This window comes from Sphaerodactylus townsendi, linkage group LG12 (assembly GCF_021028975.2).
Source record: "Sphaerodactylus townsendi isolate TG3544 linkage group LG12, MPM_Stown_v2.3, whole genome shotgun sequence".
NCBI classification, from domain to species: Eukaryota; Metazoa; Chordata; class Lepidosauria; order Squamata; family Sphaerodactylidae; genus Sphaerodactylus; species Sphaerodactylus townsendi.
In genome coordinates, this window is record NC_059436.1 from 6,031,621 (window position 1) to 6,052,859 (window position 21,239).

General features: G+C 43.6%; 1 protein-coding gene across 2 annotated transcripts; it reads right to left on the minus strand.

Moving 5' to 3' along the window:
• Positions 1–85: 85 nt before the first annotated feature.
• On the minus strand, positions 86–20,646 carry ERLIN2 (ER lipid raft associated 2). Of its 2 annotated transcripts, none has more exons than XM_048512819.1 (12): positions 20,587–20,646; positions 16,590–16,711; positions 14,843–14,924; positions 13,629–13,675; positions 12,445–12,506; positions 11,556–11,681; positions 11,128–11,201; positions 10,493–10,551; positions 9,488–9,579; positions 8,291–8,380; positions 6,012–6,091; positions 86–5,167 (listed from the first exon to the last, which is right to left on the minus strand). In XM_048512819.1, exons 2-12 carry the CDS (start codon positions 16,694–16,696, stop codon positions 4,979–4,981), a joined length of 1,008 nt encoding a protein of 335 aa, XP_048368776.1. In that variant the 5' UTR covers positions 16,697–16,711; positions 20,587–20,646; the 3' UTR covers positions 86–4,978. The 2 variants fall into 2 exon arrangements, with proteins under 2 accessions (XP_048368776.1, XP_048368777.1); XM_048512820.1 differs by having other exon boundaries at positions 20,504–20,615.
• Between the last annotated feature and the right edge of the window lie 593 nt (positions 20,647–21,239).

Genomic DNA, 21,239 nt, shown 5'->3' on the forward strand with positions numbered 1-21,239 from the left:
TTTTGTCTCAACAAGAAAGGCAACTGATGAAGTAAATAGCTAAGTTTCCTGCATCATTTCCCATTTCCACAGGACTACACAATAATGTTGGTACTAAAAAGTGTAGAACGTTTTATTCGGTCATTACAATAAATAATCAAAACTGATAGGGTGGTTTAATCAGATACTACAGTTTAACAAAAAAGGAACAATCCAAAGATCAGTACATAGCAGCGTATTTGCTGGATCGATTCTCACTGACATTCATTCAATTTTTCTTAGAAAAACTCGCATACAAAAAAAGGGGGGCAGGGAATTCAGTGTTTTGTTCAAACATAATTAATGGATATACACAAAGAATTATAAAGAACTACCCAGAACCCCACTGTTAGCTCTAAGTAGAAGGATTCCTCTTCTTAATAAAGCAGTGGTCATGCTAGAATGCTCGGCTTTATAAAAATTCTGCATTCTCAGTACCTAACAGGTCGGACAATATTTAGTTTTCTCCAGAACCCACATAGGCCAATATTTTTTCACATTATTATTCGCTGCCTCTCATTGAACAGTGGTTTAAGTTCAGTTTAACAAACTTTAATTAAAAAACCCATTTTGGCTTGCTGGAATTTAGTTTCGGCTAGTAGAAAAAAGCTTTAAGTAAGAAATACCCACTATTAAGCAACATCCCACAATCTCCAAGTTTAAATGTTTTCCCAGGACATTTCACGTTTTTTGTACATGCATAATCTTGGTGTGAAAAGTGGCTTCTTCTATTGCAGTATTAGACATCAATCTACAGTATGGAAGTCAGAGTAAAAAGTTCAGAAAGAAGACACAATCGATAGCTATAGAGCAATTTTTAGTGCTTAAATTATGCCAGACTTTTCATTCCAGGCCAAGAACGTTTCGTACCAATGAAGTGCAGTCAGACAACTACTGATGTGTTTTGATAGATATGAATGAAACATCTAGAGAAAAAAAAACTACGCAGGAAGGGGAGAGGAAGGTCACAAGAGAAATATGAATGTTCTGATAAGATCCCAAAGGCCTACTTAGCATTTGATGCCTTGTTCCCAGATGACCAAATGTGTGGCTATGCTAACACCCTCTTGCATTTTGCTGCTAGGCAATGGGTCTTGCCTAGCAGATGAAGACTAGGTAGGGAAGCAAAGCAAAATAGATCCAAGTCTCTTCTTGCATACCAACCCCTCCCACATATACATTAATTCAGCACACAAGTACATCCTCTGTCTATACAAAGATATAAGAGATATATGGTTACTGTCGCCTTTTCAAACCCATCTCTATGCCTTTGGGGTTGTTTCACAGAAGAAATTAATGTGTACCCACTTCATATCAGATTAGATTTAAGAAGGAAATGTTCACTGAAGATTCACATACACAGGCATAAAGGCTAGGCGACATCCTGACAACTGGATCAAACTCCAATTCAGTCAAAAATGGCATTCTCTTATGTTATTGGGAGTGCCTTCTTATTTTTGTAAGGAATGAAGATCTGAAATCATATGGAGTTATTAAAAGTATTCCTGTGCCAACTTATACCAGAAAAATCATACCATTCCAATCCTCAAGCCACTGACCCTGCAAAATTTTCAATGAGATTTCTCTGAAGAGGTGCGTGCTGTTTACCATGCACTCCGCAATGCCTCGTGGCAGCTCTTAATACACACACCTCAAGGGACGTGAAGCTAATTGTCCACAGCAATATTATTACTCAACAAGGTTCATACTTCTCAATAGCAAAGGAAAACAATCTTCTATTTGCTTAGAAATGGCTGTGCTATACCAATATGGTTTTCCTTCTCATTCACTCTGTTGTGTATGAACTTCATTTGAACTTCATACATAACTGGGTCATTATGGCAAACTTGTATCTAGGCTATATCCCTTTATGGTGCAGGTGGGAACTTGACTGAATATTTCTCCATTCTAGACTGGTATTTCCTCTGACTTGCTAGTTTTCTAGGAGCAAGGATTTTTTTTTTAAAAATTAAGCATTCAGTCAAACAGTGTGGTCCAAGTTCTAATACTAAAGGATAAAGAACTGTACCTCAGCTGCAAAACGAGGGATTCTTGGACTTAGTCACGTATGATTTGTTCATGGCATACTGACAGACATCTACATTCATTCTTAAAGTGGCAAGCATCGTCAATCCATGATTTGATTTAACTTTGGAGGAATTTGGCATGTCCCACTTGAATTGTGAATACCAAACCAAAAAAAAAAGTTATTGAAGAGATGCAGCTTTGTAATAAATTGATTTCTACATCTGGAAAAGTTTCTGGGACATTTTCAAGCAGGTCTCCCCCCGCTCCCCCCCGCAAAGTTCCATGTTACAAAGATGCATCCTGCCTGTGGCCATTTTCTGCCAAACTTGGGCCTTTACAAAATGGCAAGATGGAAAACTTTGGCAAAGGTAGCACAACCAGTGCCCTCACACTCCGCAAAGCACTGTAGGGGGGAGTGCATGTTACCGTCACCTCCTATCAGATTGGCTGAATGACTGAAGAGCCAGCCACCTGTGAGAATTCCTTTGCCCAGAAGATGTGGCAACCACGCTAGAAAAGAGTTCAGATCTTCAAACCAAAGGGTCCTGCAAACCAATATAACCCTTCACTTGAGCAAAAATTAAGGGGAAAAATGTCACTTACTTTGCATGAATTTAAAGCAGCTACAGAATGTGGTTTAAACCAACAACAATGTAGAAAACTGATGCTGAAGTCCCACCAATCAGCAAAAGAGAAAGCAACAGACTCAAGTCAGGTGATGCCTGTCTTTTGTAGCTCTTTCCAGATGGCAGACCAATTAGGCCACAGTTTGAAATGACAGAAACTTAAAACCTTAAACTGTTTATGGCTCCTTGGCATTTCAGCACTGTTTAAGCAGTAAGAGACGATGACCATTGTCATTAATGCCAAAAGCTGCATCATACAATTAATATGTCCATAATTTAAAAGCTTGCACTCAGGTTGCTGACAGGGAAAACTGCGAACCACCACCACTACCCACCCCAATTCCAACACTGTCAGCCACTTGAGGAATGCCACAAGAATGAAGCACTTGGCTAAAGCCAAGCCAACTGTGTAACTCTTTAGTAAGGATGACCAAGGCTATGTCTGTTTGCTTCAACGGGTCTTCACCTGAAAGTACCTGTGTTCAAATGTTCTGAGGATTGGAGATGAAGTCTACCAAATGCATGCATTTAACATGGGAGAGCTATATCGACTGTATGACACAGAATTTGCTCAAATCACAGGTTGACATAAGGTAGTTGGAGATACAGAGAAGGCTTCTAAATCTCCAGGTCCACCAATTTAAAAATAACTAATTGAAAAGCAGACTCTACCAATGACGGTAATCCCAGAGTATGCAGCTTAGAACTGCCAGTCCAACAAGGGTGTCACACGAGATGTTTTTACTACTGATGAAATAGACATGAAAATGACGCCGTGATTTGAATCCTGTTGACAGGACTGCTCCCAGAAAAGCATCCTGATCAGTCCAAAAGGTTTCCTTTCAAAGACACTGCTCAAGGACCGCTTCAAAAAGTCACCCCATAGAAATCAAAACTATCTCAGAATGGGTGGAAAGCACTGCAACTTTTGTAAAAAAGCAGAATCTGAGACCCCAACACTGCAATAAGCTAGCTTTCGTTGACCTTCGTGGGATGGAAGAAACACAGGATTTGATTGCTGGTTGATTACCTAGAGGATGCAAGGACAACTTATGGCATGCCAGCTATGTATGTGGCTAACAATGGTCCTAACTGGGTCTCCAAGATTTTGCTAGCTGATTGCTTTTTTCAAAAGGAGCATGTTGTTGTCAAGTTACCAGCCAAACCACTGTGAACAACTAATGCGATGAATTTTGCTTGGGAGGGTAAAAATCAGGCAGCCTCCATCTTGAAAGAAAAGCAACCCAGGACAACCCAGGATACATGCAATGCGTGGTGAGCCTCAAAGGGCACATCCAGCTTCCTAGGTATGCAGATTTATGTGTCCCAATGCAGAATTTCTATTCTTGGAAAAAAATGGCAGCCCCCCCACCTTTAGAGACGAAAATCATTATGTTAGAGGCAATGGTCTCTGCCCTTGAAGCTGATTTTTGCAATTGTCCCTCATTGGTTGTGCGTGCTAGGAGAAGGAGGTGGAAATTGGAAGCGGACAGAAAGCCTTTGGACTTCAGACACACTACATGGATGCATCTGAAAATAAGCACCATTTGGACGAGCTCTTAGTGTGTGGCAATTTAATGCTAGGAGCTTCTGTGCCAAGTCTGGACTTTGTAGTGTAGCTGTGTTTTAAATTCGACACATAGCACCTTCCGGGAGATGGGTGTGTACGTCGGCAACATACACTACAGGCGAAATTCAAGTGTTCAATCATTCAGATCATTCAAAGAATAGCACCTGACTGTTAAGCTTACAGTCTGGTGCATAAATGGTACAAAATGAGCTGCAAAGCCCTCTCAGCCCAGTCAAGCAGAGATAGAAAATGCCTGAACTTACCAGAAACATAATTACCTGCCTATTGGGACCACGTCTGTGGCATGCAAAGGGACACCATAGCTGGCGACTAGGGATGGTTTCTCCAGCTCCAAAACCCTAACCCTCCCCCTGAAACACCCCCCCCCCCAAATGAAACCGAAGGTGCTCATTTGATTGAAGCAGACTGCAGAGACAACCAAAGAAGAGGAACACTGAAGACCCTCAAGTGGCCTACGGGGTCACCTTCTCAGCCTGCATGAGGAGAAACACAACAGTGAATCTGACTGCTGAGAAAGAAGAATTTTGGAAATCCCAGGGGAAGTCAAACCCTTTTGTGCACTACCAGCCAGCCTCCGGAGGACAAAGAAGGTTTTGCCTGCTTGTTCTCTCCAGCATCCCCAAAAGACCGAGAAATCACACCAAGGAGACTGTCAAAGAGTCTGCGACGTCCAGTCAAACTGAGGCCAAGCTTTTCCTTTTGGCCGGCTTTGGACTCACAGATTGTCTCCCGCTCCGAGCCAGTTTTCGTCCCTCAGTTCTTCGGACTGCTTTTCAGAAGGTTTGGAGGGGGTCCCGGAGTGGTCCATGAACATGTTGGGAATGTCTTTGCCGAAATAGATCTTGCTGTTGGAGGCGACAGCCTTGTATTTCATCAGCTGCAGGTATTCTGGGGTCAGTTTCAGCTGCAGGGAGAGGAGAGGAAGGAAAGAGCATGTCAGGAGCCCATGGTATTGTGACAGCAACGGACATTCTCAACCAGAGAAGTGTAGTAGGAATTCCTTCACCTGGATTGCTTTTCTCATCACTTCAAGAGGTCAAGTCGGGTCACAACATGTGGCATAGATAACTAACAGGCAAGGTGCAAGAAAAATGAGATATACTGGAAGGTAGTGGCAGCTGGTGCCCTCAGAAGACTGCAAGGTTCTCAGAGTTGCCCACCAGTTCTGCCCTCTTGCCCACTGCCTCAATCACTAGTAGAGGACACTGTAGTGTAATCCACAGCAGAAAATCTTTCCAGCTCCACTTTCGTTAAGCTTGGGTGCCCTATAACAAGGTGCAACTAGTAACATGAATGGGAAAATTCAATTACAACTATGATAAAGCTGCAAGTGTTGACTGAGCCAGGAAACAGAATATGGGCTTTACTTTCCTCTGCTACACCCCACACAGCATTCAAAATATACTGCTGAATCAGATCATTAATCCTTCTAGCCTAGAATAGTCTTCACTGTCTGGCACTAGATCTCCACTGCTGTGGCCTCAGGTGTCCTTCTCAGTGTCTGTTACCAGAGAACTTTTTAACTCCATACAGGAAGAAAAAACCCCGCACATTGAAATTTAGTTATCAGAAGAACATCTCTAGCTCGGCTATCTTCATGCCATGGAAGTTTTCTATCAACAGGAAATTTACTTATTTGGAGGTGCAATTCAATTATGCAAATTAGCCCAGACACAGGTTCACCACCTCAGTGAGAACTAGACTCGCTTGTGGGTCACCTGGCACTCCAAGACAACTGGGTTTCTTACCCTGTTGGCCTCTGCTACCTTCATGGCAGTGTAACATTCAGCATCAGCTCTTGCCCTCTCTCTGGCAAGAAAAGCAGCATCTGTCAGGAGAGAATACATTTTTTAAACATAGGGAGGTCAAAGCGAGACCAGGAATCTCGCTTCTAAAATCTGCCTGCACTTTCAAAAATTAGTATTTTCATGATTGGCAACTCCTGACTGTAAACTCCAGCCCTCCGCCCTCTCTGGAATAATTCTGATTCACCAAAAGAGGAAAAGATGGGAATAGTAGGATATTGATGGGCAATAGTTGGCAGAGAAGGTGAAAGAGGAAAGGAAGCAAAATGCCAGGATAGCCTGCTTGGTGCTAGTCACCCGACCGTGGCCACAAAGCCTGGAAAACCCAGAACCACCATTTGTGAAGGACTACAACATGGAATCAGAACATTCAAAAGAATCAACTTGACTTCTGCAAGGGGAAATGCATCCGGCTATGCCATTAGTGATTATATGATCGAGAAGACCCAAGTCTCTGTTTAGGCCAGGGGCAGAGACTCATCCGTTGCAGGATTTTTCCTTTGAATTGTTTTTATAGAACAAAGTCAATTTCTTCTACAGTTAAAAAAGTAACTGTTCTCAAATGTCTCGGGGGATCAATCACCAATGGACAGCATGAAGGGGCATCATGCCGACTCTCCCTCTAAAACATAACATCTCTATCATGCTGCGCCAGTTGGTGCTTTTCAGGAACAGATTAATTCCAACTCGATTCACAAAATTGTAAAGCTCCTGCCATGAAATGCTGCTGTCACTCAGTGATGCTGCAAACTACTGCGTTGAGAACTCTGAGCTGAGAAAGCCCAATCGTTAAAGCAATCCTTACAATAACTGCCTTTCTAAAAATATCCAGCCTGATATTGTCCTTTGGTGTCTGGCTGTTTCAAAACACATCAGTCCATTAGGATGGTCATTTCTGTTCATGCATCCTGGGAGGGCAGCTGCAACCAACCCCGACAGCTGAGCAAGTCGCAGCCAGCTCGTTAAGGCAGCTGGAATGGTTTGGGACAGAGCCAATGTTCCTCGTCTAGCGGGTATGGCTGGGCCTCCAGCTCCTATGGAGCTGCATCAAGGACCTGGTACCTGGCAACGTGCCTTTACGAGAAAGAAAACCAGCAGAGCTCTACTGGGGACTGCCTAATGAGAGAGCACTGATCTGTAAACCACTAATTGGCCCGCCAGCAGAGCCACCGCAAAGCTTGACAAGACTCTTAATGAACCTAATTGGATCTAGAGACACGCAGCTTGGAGGCTGCCCGGCAGGGCCTTACCCATGTCTGGGAACTTGCATGACAACAAGAATAACAAAAACAAGAAAGGAAACTCTCTAAGTCACAGTCACAAAGTTCTTGGTGATCTTAATGGCAGAGAAGGAAAGTCCATGTGATGCAGATGGATGCAAAGTTCCAGTTTCCACACTCTGGGCTGTTCTGGATGCTTGCAAGAGGTAAAGGTAGCAGAGCTACCTAAGAGGGAGACAGAGTGGAGGATTTCTCCAAGAATTTGGACACACAGAACAAACTGCTGAATGCTGTTTTTCCTTGCAAGTGGACAGTGACAGGAAGCTGACATAACTAGCCATTCCCAAACACCACTGCAGTTGCTGTATTTGTGCACGAGACCAAATCTGCCTAACATCTCCCCTGTCAGAGGTTCCCTCTTTTTGGGAGGTACAACTGCCTTCCACCAGACTGACACCCTTCCTGATTGTAGCCCCCAATACCAGAATGTGAGGAGGGAGAAAGAACCAATTCGCATAAATGCAGCTGCTGCTTTCAAAAAGACGCTAATTGCAGAGATCACTTGAGTCACCAAAGGTGCAACCTGGCATCACCTGCACAGACCTACACTTTGCCTGTTTTATATCAGCCATCCCATGTCTGGAAGCAAGCCGGACTAATCTCCTTCCCTCAGGTCCAGACTACTTCCCTGTAAACACAGAGAGCCTCTTCCAGACACAAACTTAGATCACAGCAGGATGACATTCTTCAATGCTTCCCTATGCCGCCACCCCCACCCCCACCCCCCCAAGACAAACCAGCACAGCAAAGAGAAAGATGGTCCTGATGCTCTTGATTTTTTTTAAAACTTACAGGAAATTTCCTAGACAAGGAAACATTAAAAAATACGATTCTCCCACCAGCAGTCTGAAGTGGCCCAGTGAATCCTTCCACTTTGTTCTTCCCAATGTGCAGCCAAGAACTGATTTGTGTTTTGCAATCCCCAGCTGGGCAGCTGCTCACCTTCAATCTCAGAGATGCGCTTCTCGGTTTCTTTTTCCATCACCTTTTGCCCATATGTGATCTCAGCCACCTGTGCAATTTTTTCAGCCTCTGCAAAGGAAGAGAACAGCTCCGTGTAAAGAGGTGGCAGATCTTCCAGTCTTTGTAAAGATCTCTTGCTACTATAAGACACCCGACAAAACTAAAGCAACTGCTGCACACATGCATGTTTCTAATGGAAGACCGCTGAAAAGCTTTTACGAACCTGCCCAGCTTCCCAGTAGAAAGAAACAGATTGCAAACTGCCTGCCCGTCTTCCGTGTCTAAGTCACTTCTCTCTTTATAAGGGTGAATCCATATTTCTAACTACGTTCAATCTCTATACCCAGTCGTTTCCACAGCTCTCCGATGAAAAGATTACTTTTTGTTCTTTGAAACATTTTTACTGCTTCTCAAAATCCCAAAGCAGCTCAAAATTCAAATATGAATTGACAAAAATGAAGCAGGATAAGCCAGTTCGAAACAGATCAGCAACCAAAAGGCAGAACGAACAAGTTGAGATGAAGGCCCACCTCAACTTCTGCAAAGGAAGGCAGTCCAAAGCTCTGGGACTGAGAAAGAGAAAGTCCTGCTTCATGTGGAGGTTGATCTAGCCTTGCCATAAGACTGAAGCTTTAGTACAGAGTTGACGGCACTTCTCAACTGCCTATGGGAGAGCTCTTGAGCTCCCAACCATTTGCCTTATATTAACAACTATAATCCCAAAACATAGCAATTCTCTTAAGGAGGAATTGTGGCCCGGTGTTAGAATTTTGGATACAGAAGGTCCTGGGTTCAGTGCAGGGAAAAAGCTCTTCTCTACCAAATAACCAGGAAAGTATGGAGCTAGGTGGCCAGAGTCAGTAGAAGTCAGTTTTATGTATTCTATATCAATCACGTTTCTTTCCTGGTGGGATGAACTGAGCTTGATGGATTGCAAGTGACAGGATCCTGGCCTCAGGCTACAATCCATGGGAGAAAATCATCAATGGATACCCATACCTTTTAACTGGAATCCTTCATAAAGCCTTTTGTGACCCAGCCTTCCTATCACCTCTTCCTAACCATTCGACTCCAGTGGGCCTGACTTCAGACCTCCTGAAGTTATGCCCTACCTGTCACACGTGGCTGGCTGTAAATAAGGAGCTTTTATATATATATATATATATATACACAGACCAATGATAGCCTTCTTGCGCTCCGTTTCTGCCTCCTTCTCCACCACCTTCTGCTTCTGAGCTGAGATCAACAGCTTTGTTTTCTCGCTTTCCCTAGAGGGATCAAAGTGGGTCCAAAGGTAAATTGCTGACGCAGGATTAGATGCGAAGGATGCTCAAGTCTAAGTGGGATGCTGGAGAATCTTAAGGGCCAAAGAGATCAGCAGCCCAGCCCATGCCTCCTAAGGCTCCATACAGCGTTACCTGTTGTTTGGGTATCACATTAATACAGCAGCATTAAAACTAAAGCAGGGGGCTATAAAGTTCTAAGCACTCACTGGGATTGATTAATATATGGGGCTGACATTCAGGTGGAAATTGACAAATAAATCTAGCCCAAGATCTTAAGAACAATCTTACTGGATCAAAACAATGGGACATCTAAGCACATTTCTCATCTCAGGTGGAAGCCAATGCCACATGTTCAAAAAAGGATTAGTAATGTACTTTGGTCCATGTGGGTCACAGATTGTGACTGATAGCTTAAGGCTCAAGGATACTTCAACTATGACTATGCAATCTACAGCTATCTTAGTTAAGAGAGAAAACAGCATTCCCCTCTCCTTCAGGAACAATTCTTAATATTTGCTAACAAACCAAAATTCAAATGTTGCACACAAAATAATTAAGCAAATAGCATTTATGCAAATAGCTATGCATCTGAACATTTTATTGTGAACACCAACATGAACCTCTGGAATTTCAGGGAGACACAGGGAAGACACGACTGGAAACATCAATGTAGAAATAAGCCAGCTGAATTCTAGAACACGAACAACAACCCACATTGTTGACTTCATTAAAAAATAAACTGAGGCTCTCAGGAGACCAACTTGGATGTCATACTTGGAACTGAAAAGGAGATTTCTTGCAAGTTTGCATACACAACGTAATTCATTTCAACTCAGTTACACTACTGTAGCAGCTATCACCATTCTAGCAGCCAAAGAGAATTCTTAATACTTACATAAGTTCATAATTTTTCCGAATCGATTCAGGGATATTTGGCTTAGTGACTCGCACTGCCTGAATAGATAAAAGCAGAGGATGAGCAATTGCAGGAAGGATCCCTGTGCCTTCAAGATCCAACTTTCTAACCCACATCTACCACTGTATCAGGGCTACAATCCCTCTTCCAAGTGGCAGCTGATAAGGCTGATCAGGTTTTAAGCACCAAAAAACATTAATTCTTTTAGACACCTGCTCTTGAAAGTCGAAGGCCACACAGATTTCCCTTCAATGGGCTAGCTATTTGGGTAGACACTGCAGGGCACAATTCTTGGAAACAACCACCAAGATTTCCCCAGCTTATCAAAGAGAGTAACCAAGGAACTGAGAATGCTATTGATGAAAGGTAAGGCACAAGGGCACCCACAGCCCACCCAAAATATGCACTGCCAGGATGGGCAAAGAGGAACCCAAGTTTGCAAACAGTACAAAACAAAACATTAAAATTCCCTCCTCTGGGTCAGACCTTAACACCAAGCAAACAGAAAGCTGTACTATGAAAGAAGCAAGGAGGCCAACAGGAAGTCTAACTTGCAGCTTTCTGATCTTCTGCCCAGTTTTAGACAAGAGTCTCTTCCCATGACTTTGACTTACTTGAATGATGAGGCCAGGTGCCATGGTTGTCAGATCCTGCTGGAGAGCCAACTTCAGATTTTCATCAATCTGATCTGGATGAAGTAGTGAACAAAGAGTTACATGATTTAACAAGGATTATGTGAAGCTAGCAACACAGGCTGAGATTTCACATGCCTCTAAATCAGGCTTTTTTCACCAACATGAACATCCTCAATGTACTGTTAATAGCAATTGACTCTCATCTGAAGCACCAGGTTTGATTCCCCACTTCTCCACATGAGCAGCAGACTCTAGTATGGAGCATGTTCCCTTCCATATTGTTTGATAAAGAGAGTATAAAGGTGCCAAATGGGTTTGAACAGATTAGCAAGAAACACAGGGTCAGATAATGAGTTGCTTACAACATGCCACTGGTAAGCAAACCTCCTCTGCAACAAGTCACTCACCGAATAACTCGATATAGACCTCCTGGAGAGTGTGAACGCTGCAGAACTGATTGAGTTCGTGGTGAATCTTGTTGAAGATGAGGGCTTTGTCATAGTCTGCAGTGTAGTTCTTCACTATATCATATACTATAGGGGGGAAAGGGGACAGTGAGTTAGGGGGTTCATATCACCTGCCACAGATTTGCCAATGTCAGATGTTGCAGGGATGGTGGTTCCTTGCATTCTATTCTCTGTGCCACTAGGTGGCAGATGACAAAAATGTGAATATATTTGGGGCCAGGTAACAGAGAACACAGCATCAAATCCTTCTCACCCCAAGAGGCAGGTTGTCTCCTGCTTGACCCTTTTAACAGCTGATGCCTGGGTTTGAACCTGGGAATTTCTGCATGCAGAGAGATGCTTTGCTAAAGAGCCAGAGCCCCTCCCCAATAAATCACAAGCATCTCCAGTGGGTAGCAAGTGAGGCCAGACCTCTGTATGAGACCCTGGGACCTGCTGCGTCAAAGCTTGATAGACCAGGGGTTTGACTTGGTATAAACACCACTTTATGTTTGTTCAGCAATACACTGGGATGTGTCACAAATCAAGAAGTTTGTAATCATGGCACAATGCAAAAAGAGGAGAAGATGGGAGCCCACGACTTCTTGGCTCATTCTCGTTACAAAATATGGCTCATCTAAGATGGCTGAATACAGCCTTCATGCATTCCAATGTGCTGATTAAAGGGCAAGCGAAGAAGTGGGAGTCACAACAAGGGTACTGGAATATCAGCGGGAACATCAGTCACTACCCACTAATGTGGTAACTCAAACCCCAAATAATTCATTCGCATGTCTTTGTGCCACAGGCTAGGAAGGAGGGGAAGCACAATCTGGCATCATTAACTCACCAGCACTTTGGATCAGGAAATTCACCACTTCAATTCTGTCAAAATAGATCATTACTCCCCCACTGCAAAAAAAGGAGAAAAGGGATGAGCACTAAATCAGACACTTTGATTGGAACAGAGCAAGAGCCAGGTTTGGAAATTAATGGGCCCTGCATGGATGGGCTCTCAAAAGATGCAACAGGCCTTATGACTCCCATTGGTCTTATGACACCCATTTCAGTCATTTCAATCTGCGGAACTGTTATAAGACCCGAGTGATCAGAACACCTCTAAAAATCAACCTGTTGTCTATCTCCAGCATTTCAAAGCTTGTTCCACTGAAAACAAAGAAAACTGTTTACACACAAATTCCACATGAAAATTTGGTGTCTCTTATTAGCAATAAGATGACATGCTGCTAGATTCTGAAAATGTTGCAAATAGAAAAACAATGGGAATAAATCAATTACTTCAGTCACAAGCCGCTTCAAACATTTCCTGCAGACCACGTAGAAAGGCTTTGAAGTGGCCTATGGCCAAAATAACAGATCATTTCATCTTACGCTTATATGAATTTGCAGTTAGATATTTGACCCATCAATCTATAATTTAGAAAAAATTACAACACAGCAACTTCAGAAGTCATTTAGATTCTTCAGTCATTCTTAAAAGCAAGTTACCTTTGTCAGCTACTCAGCAGGCTAAAGTCTGCGCAAGAACAATTAGTACCTCCTGGATGGGTGCCTAAGTAAAGGAGAGGATGCCACCTAGTGGCAGATATGGGGATCTTCAGTTTCCTTTGTAAAAAGCAGGAACTTTTGGAACCATGAGATGATATACCAGTGTATTGTTCCAAAGAAGCCTAGAGGCATTATGCCATTTCTCTTCTTGGATTTTTTTTTCAACCAGGGGATGCTTTGTGACCTTGCTTGTGGGCATCTGGCAAGCTGCTATGGGAAACAGGAAGCTAGCCTAGATGGCTTAATGGCCTAATTTCGCTCTTCTCCTTTTCACGTTCTTATAAGTGGGAACATGCAGGGGGGAAATCCCTCCAAACCCTGCTGGTTTCCTAACCACAGGCTTTGCGGAGCTGAGCCAGATCCTGAAAGTGAGGAGAAATAGACCAAGATTTTGAATGCAAAGCCAGCCTTTGTTTGTGAGAGGACAAAGGTAGGTTGTGGACAGACTGCCAAGTCTTGGCTCACCTAGTACCACATGGAACATTCTTCACTTCATCTGTTTGCAATGTTGTCTGGAAGAGAAAGCAAAAGGATTAGAAAGGAACTGGCGAGTTTTGCTTCTACTCAGCTAAGCAGCATTTCTTCTGTGCTTAGACTGGAGTCCGGTAGAGGCCAAATAGAGTTTCAGGGTATAAGCTTCCAAAAGTCAAAGCTCCCTTCATCAGACATGGAATAGAAATGGGGATGAGAGTCCTTTTGTCCCAGTCAGAAGGTAGAAAGGGTGTTGAAAGCTACAAAGGGAGCATTGATTCCAAAGGTTTACATCCAGAAACTCTTAGGTCCCTTTCGCACATGCAGAATAATGCACTTTCAAAATTGTTTGCAAGCGGATTTTGTTATTTTGCACAGTAAAATTCAGCTGCAAAGTGAATTATTCTGCATATGCAGAAGGGGCCATACTTATTTATTTAGGGCTCAGGGCAGCTTACAATGTCATAAAGGCTAAAATTATAGGCTTGTTGGTCTCTAAAGTGCTACTGGACTTGAATCTAACTGCTCTACTGCAGACCAGCATGGCTGCCTTCTGATACTTTCTTGTGTTTTGTGCAAGAAGGATACATCAAATATCCGGGCCAGCCAGCTCTCCCTCCTCTTGATCATTCTTGCTCAGCCACAAACTAACTAACTCTGCTGCTACCCCCTCCTTTGGCCCTTATCTGGCCCTTGGCAGAGCCAAGAGAGCAGCCTGAAGCCTCCATCCAAAGACTGCTCAACAACAACAAAAAACCACGGGCCAAACCCGTTCAGCAGGCTCAACAGATGCTGAATCTAGAAGATAAACTGCCTTGGGAAAATGCACAAAGCTTTGTTTGGAAAGGTTTGGCTCCTATTCAGATGTGAAAAGACAGTATGGGTGCCAGATACATTTTGGGCAGGCATAGTCTTCCTAGTTCTTGCCATGATGTGACATCACCCAATGGGTCAGTAATGACCCAGAGCTTGCACAAGGGACAGCCTTTACCTTTATATTAAACAACATTCCCTCTCTGCCCTAAGACAGTGTGAACACCTTGTTTCCTGGAACAGAAATAAAGGATGCACATCTCTAGTAACTGATCACCCAGTTGACAGCAGTCAGGCGAGTTAGATGGGACAGAAGGGGATGGGAACCACAATGACTTATTGAGAACCAGTGTGGGTGTGCTGCGCTCCTCCAGGAAGATCACTGAGAAAGGTACCTGCACTGATTTATAAGAGGTGATGAAGGGGAGCATGAGGTGGAAGCCAGGCCCACTGGTGGACGTCAAGAGAGCTCCTCCTCTGTAGGGAAAAAAAAGAGAGAGAAGAGAGAGATGTGCATATTTTAAATGAGAGAATGTTACAATGCTTGGCCCGGTGTCACACACCAGGAATTCAATGCAATTGCTTTAACAGCTCACTCATGTATGTTTTTGTGACGAATGCATTTATCCTGCATTCAGGTTACAGGGTGGAGCCGCCCCTGAAAGAGTTAAGCCCTGGCCAGCCCTGATTGGCCAGAGAGAAAAAGGCAGGTACTATAAATACAGTCAGCAACAGTGCTGAGGGGTACGTTCTTGGAGTCTTTTTGACTTTGTGGCTCTGTGTGAGCTTGTGTGCCCTCGGGTGCTTTTTGTGAACAGAGTGAGGAGAATCCGCTCAGATCTCTCACTGCTGTTATTTAGTAATAGCTGAGGAAGCTATTTGAAACATCTGAAACCCTGAGTTGGAGGAGAGAGACCGCCCTCAGGGAAACCTCTTAAAAGTCTAACAGTCTGTCCTCCACAGATAGCACCAGTCTTGGGAGGCCCAGTCCTGAGGCAGAGAGGCCAAATTTTAGGATTGTGGGAGAGGGAGGCTGTTATGCCTGAATCCCACAGGGCGTAGACTTGGTGTTTTATTTCTGTGGTGAGGTACAGTGGACTGAAGTCTTCTTATTTTAAGAGGGAGAGTAAAACCTCCAAAGCAACATCATTCCTGAAACATCTTTTAGGAAGTGAAATCTTAAGCAAAGTGACACCTGCGAGTGTTCATGTTTATTGTGAAACTTAAGTGAAGTGCCTGCAACCGTTAAGCCAGTAACATATCTGCAACCTTCAAGCTAAAGCAATGTTTCTCTGAAACCATCACGCTAATAACCTCTCAAAGTTACCTGAGAAGCCTCTGTTAAGCCAGCAATAAAAGTTTTAAGTTTTGTTCATCTTTAAAAACTGCTCCAGTCTATTATTGTTTTGTTTGTGTCTGTGTTCCCCCAAACGAAAGGGAGGTGGTGGCCGTGAAAATCAGTTTTTGTGGGCTATAAGGAAAAAAATTATATTTTGGTGGCAGCGCCGTATAATAGTCCCTCTCGTCACAGTTTTCCATCAGTAATAATGTATGTGATACAACATCCATCTGCCCTTTTCAGATTATTTGCAGTATCATAAAGATTGCCCCATTCTCAGTCTTCAGAATCTCCAATCTGTTTGTGCTCTGTATTAAGTTTGAAGTAAATTATTTCATTAATTATAATCCTTACTACATTTTTCATTAATTACATTTGAACTGAATTATTTAATTATGACTTACTACTCACCATCATGATATATACTTTGTGTCCTGATGGGATTTCTGCAAACTTGGATTGGATCTGAACTTACCAACTATTGTTAATGCAGCTATAAAGTCAAAGCTGGACTACCACAATGTATCCACTATGGGGCTGCCCTTACCATCATCTCCTCAGTCCTCATGAATCCTCTGCCTGTGTATTAAACAGGTGTAACACTTTCATCTTGCCCTTCCTCCAAGTTCAGGGTTGCAGCACTCATCTTCACAAACCTGACAGGTAACTGGCATGAGGCCACCCAGTGATTCACAAGGGCAAGCAAACTTTGGACCCAGGACCTGGGCTGACAAGGTAGCTGCTACCATGCACTGGCTCACCACACCCGTATGGCAGCGCTTCTACCCAGCCTGTGCACGTACCGGTAGTAAACGCCAATGTGCCCTTCTTCGATCTTGTGTATTGCAGAAAAGAGAGAAGCAGCCACCAAGCTGGCAGCTAGAGCTGCTATGGCACCCAGTTGACTCATCCCTGAGAACACCTCCTAGGAAACAAAAAAAAATGGGAGAGGGAACACTGGTTAGTTCTGGAGTGCTCTGGCATGCTGTGACAACACCAAACCTGTTGTTCTTGTGGGGGTTGGCTTGGGTGCAGGGGTTCGATAAAGGAGGAAGAAATTATATGCAAGAATGCCCCTTAATTCCCAGATTAGACTCATATAATCTAGGCTGGCACTGTGCATCCAGTGAACGCCAACCCAAACTTTCTGGAAGTTTGTACAGCATGAAAGACACTTTCCTTGCCTTCAGCAACTCGTCTTCTGGAGACGTGGCCATCAGACCTTATGCTGCTGCCCTCGGGTAGATCTTGCATCCCTACCTCCTAGGTTGCAAGCCCCCATATAGTTGCTGTCCCCCCCCCCTTTTTTTTTAAAGGACCTGCTAATGATCACATGCAGAGAATAAGGGTGTCATGTACTTCTTGCCTTCACACTGAGAGGTACAGCAGAACGATAAAGCAAGAGTACTTAAATCAATGGAGAGCATGTCTTGGAAGCACAGGAAGGTTTAGAGACTGTGGCTTTATGACTGTAAATTCAAGTGACTTCCCACTGAAAACTCAAAAAAGGCTACAAACATCTGCTTGGGGTCAAAAGGGAATTCCATGTCCCCAAAGGGTGAAAACCACTCTTCTCCTGTCGCCAATTCACACAACCCACAGAAAAATCAGTTACCTTTGCTGGCACATACAGTGATCTCAAAAGAGCTTTACTCACAGTGCCAGCAGTTTCAGACAGCTGACCTAATACATATCTGCTACAGTTATTGCCTAACAGCTCACATCCATTTCAGCAAGTTGTAGCAGCTTTGGAAACAGCAAGTGTCTGGTGCTTCACAACTGAGAGGCAGTGACAGCAGTGAGTTGAATGTTGGTCCAGGATCTGCGAGACCAAAGTTCAAATCCCCACTTTGCCAGCAAAGCTTGCGGGGATATTGTCAGACAGTCCCTCTCTTTCAGCCTAACCTCCTCCACAAGGAGGGATAAAATGGAGGGAGGGAGAACAACATTGTAAGGTACTTTGGATTTCCCACTGGGGAGAATCACAGGGTGTAACTAATCCACTAAATAAGACTGTGGTCTCGAGTCTGAAGAGAACTAAGAGCTGGCTGTTTTGCAACAGCCATTTCAGAAAACAGACTCTTAACGCACAAGGAGTCAATAACCTACCGGGCTTTCTATGGCTTGTAAATATGTTGATCCAATAAAAAAAGCAACACTGCTCTTAGACCAAGCCACAGAAATTAAAAAAAACCCCAGCTTTATCATCAATAAAAAAGCCTGCAGCATTTCCCTCAAGAATTGTTTGAAAATGAAGATTATTTTGTTTAGTATTGATTAGAAACAGTTAATTATGGAAAGATACCGAAATGCCAAAGGCCAAGTCTGGGCTGTTTAAATGACACGGTTTGGCTGAAACTGAGAAATAAGCATTTATGTTAAATGTTTTGTTATATACGTTACATCAATTTTGTTCAATGGAAGCCTCCATGGTATAGAGGTCAGAGTGTTGGACCAGGATCTGGGAGGCTCAGTTTCAAATTGCCACTGAGCTATGATGCTTGCAGGATGACCTCAGTCCAGATTCTCTCCCTAAATATGACCTGCCTCACAGGGTTGCTGCAGTGATTAAATAGAGGACACAGGATGCTGTGGGTTTCCGTCGGCAGTAAAGCAGTATTTGTGTGTATGATTGAAGTGAAATGTTTTAATAACATAGCACACCTTGCTATCAAGCTTTGTTACTCTGTCCTCACCTACAACTGCTTCAGATTTGGAAACATCTTGTAGCTTTGGGTTGAAAGTCAAGCCACGAGCAGCCAAGTGGTTCCCTAATATGCAATATATTAATGGCTGACTTAGAACAGCACTTCCTCAGTTCCTAGCCACTAACACCTCAACTCTACTTAAGACCTATCAGAGATGTTTTCATCACCTGGATACATGGGTGTGGGGGAAGCTTTTAAAAGATTCCACTCAAGATTTTAGCAACTTTCTCCTCAACACCAAACAAACCACAGACTGGCCTACACATTTCTGAACAGCACAGAGCAACTACGGGGGACAGGTGAGAACTACTTTATATTGAACATCACAGGACAGAGGACAGCAATTTAATTTACACTAAAGCTAATACACATTATAATATATGCACTCAGGTACACAGGAGCCAGTATAGTGATTAAGACCAGCGGACTTTGATCTGGAGAACTGGGTTTGATTCCTCACTCCGCCACATGGACCCTGTTGGGTGACTTTGGGCTAGTCACAGTTCTCTTAGAACTCTCTCAGCCCCACCTACCTCACAAGTTGTCTGTTATGGGAAAGGTGATTGTAAGCCGCTTTGAGACTCCTTTTGGTAGAGAACAACTGGGTACAAAAAACCAATTCTTGTTCTTAAACCCAAGTACAATAGTTTCCTTTTATTCCCCACACATAACCACCTCTCCGGATAGTAAGCAATTAAAAGTGAGTTCTTCAGATAGTATTTAATTAGATTTCTATGCCACCCCTCCCCTTGGATGCAACTGCAAGTGCCTGACTGCAGCTGTTTTATAATAGAAACAATGAGATCCTTGGAAGAGATAAAGAGCTAAATGAAATTGTTTATAATCCATTTAAGGCCACACCCTGTTTCAGAAGCTACCAAAGGACAGACTTTTGCTGAAGGAATGAATACAGTATACAGCAAGCAGAGAACTGCTTAGAACAATATATTTTAGGGGGTGAGAGGCCTTATCTTTAGTTTCAAAACTGGTTTTACAAGCACATCCACATCCCTATTTTCATTTAAGAAACACTGGAGAATATAAAAAGAGAATACCAGGAAACAGGGCATTAAAGTACACAAAATAAAAACAAAATAGGCTTGACAGTTCCACAAACAAACTGAGAAAGGAAAGCACACAGGGCAGAAGGACATGCAAAATAAAATGGGTTTTGCTACAGCACACCTGCAGTCCATCACAGCTTTGTAACATCTTTCCAACATGCTCAGATATGTGCTCCTACAAAAAACTGCCTTGCTATCATTATCATACATTGAAGCATATTTGAAGCTTCTAAATGTTTAATTGAGGGGACTGCCATTTAAGAACCTTGAAAATGGCTTCATTCTGCTGCTGATCTTGGGCCAGCACCCTGCTCTCAGACTCACCTGCTTTACAGGGTTGTTGTGAGGACTGAGACAGAACAAGATACACCACCATGAACTCCTGAACACTTGGGAGGAAAATACAGCAGGCAGACAGCTAAGCTATGCACAAAAAGCCTAATTTAGGGCTATGCACCTTGATGAACAAAAGGGGCTTGGGACAAGGAAGGAAGACCTTTTTTATTTTTAAAGCAGGCTTGACAACAGCCAGTATAATATTGTACAGTGGTTAGGCTGCTGGGCAAGGACAGGGTATAAGTTCGAATCTCCAACCTGCCATTAAGCTCGCTAAATGTCCTTGAGTCTCCAAGCCTCATCTGTTGTATGGGTAAAACAGATAAGACCGATGTACATCTTCCATGTAGGGTTCCATGTACGGTTCACCTCCTTTCAGGAACAGAAGGCGACTAGCAAAAGGCACAAGGAAGCATGAAAATAAGCCTGCCTGGCTACGCCATAAACGAGGCACGTGGTTTTGAGTCTCAAAGAGGCACGAAGTGAATAAGATAATTAAACAGGCTTAGCGCCTAAGACTGCACGGGAAGGCATGGCTCCACACGAGAAGCATCACAAGGCACACATTTGACAGAGGCGGGGTGGGGGAATAACAGGAGGAATACAAACGGGAGAAAAACGCGAACTTCGCCTGGGGAGTCTAACAGCCACGAGTGAGGCAGGAAGGAAGCGCCTCCGCCTCTCGCACTCACCACCACCTCCTTCTCCTACTGCTCCCGCCACTTCCGGGTGTCGCTCTATCAACGTCATCACGACTCGCCGCCTTCAAGCTAAATGGTCCCGCCCTCCCCGCCCTCCGCTTTTTCGCCTTGCAGTTCCTGCGTTGCCTCCAGCAGAGGTCGCTAAGGAGCTGGCCCTGGTGGTACGGTTTTAGCCTCGCGCACCAGCCGCCATCCCGACGCGAAAGTTGTTAATTTCCTTTCTGTGTGCGCGGTAACGTGTGAACTGAGGACACACACTGTAGAAAAGAATTTAGGAAATACTTTTGGGGCTATTTTGCTGAGCTTGGGAGGGTGGAAGGCTGAGTCAACCTGGAGTTAGCTACCTGAGCCATTGGGATCAAATTCAGGTCGCGGGCAGAGCTTTGACTGCAGTACTGCAGCTTACCATTCTATGTTGTGCGTTTATTAAAAACCTTTTATCTTACCCAGTGGTTCCCAATACAATATACAATTAATACAATAACAAACAAAAGTCCGTGTCTCTCTCTCCCTCCCCCCCCCCCCCCATTAAATGTCTTCAGCAACCCTTCATTAAAAGTTATGGTGAATAAAGCAGCTTACTTTGCCTCCAAAAAGTTTCAAGGGATGGTACTTTCTCATCCCTATCAGGGAGTCTGTTCCAT

Bases quoted from the DNA above. Each gene is read 5' to 3' on its own strand.
- ERLIN2 (XM_048512819.1), bottom strand. From the start codon at position 16,696: ATGAGTCAACTGGGTGCCATAGCAGCTCTAGCTGCCAGCTTGGTGGCT. The intron at 13,676-14,842 runs GTACCTTTCTCA...TTTCTCTTCCAG, and splicing joins CCTCTTATAAATCAGTGCAG to ACAACATTGCAAACAGATGA. The intron at 6,092-8,290 runs GTGAGCAGCTGC...CTCTCCTGACAG, and splicing joins GCGCATCTCTGAGATTGAAG to ATGCTGCTTTTCTTGCCAGA.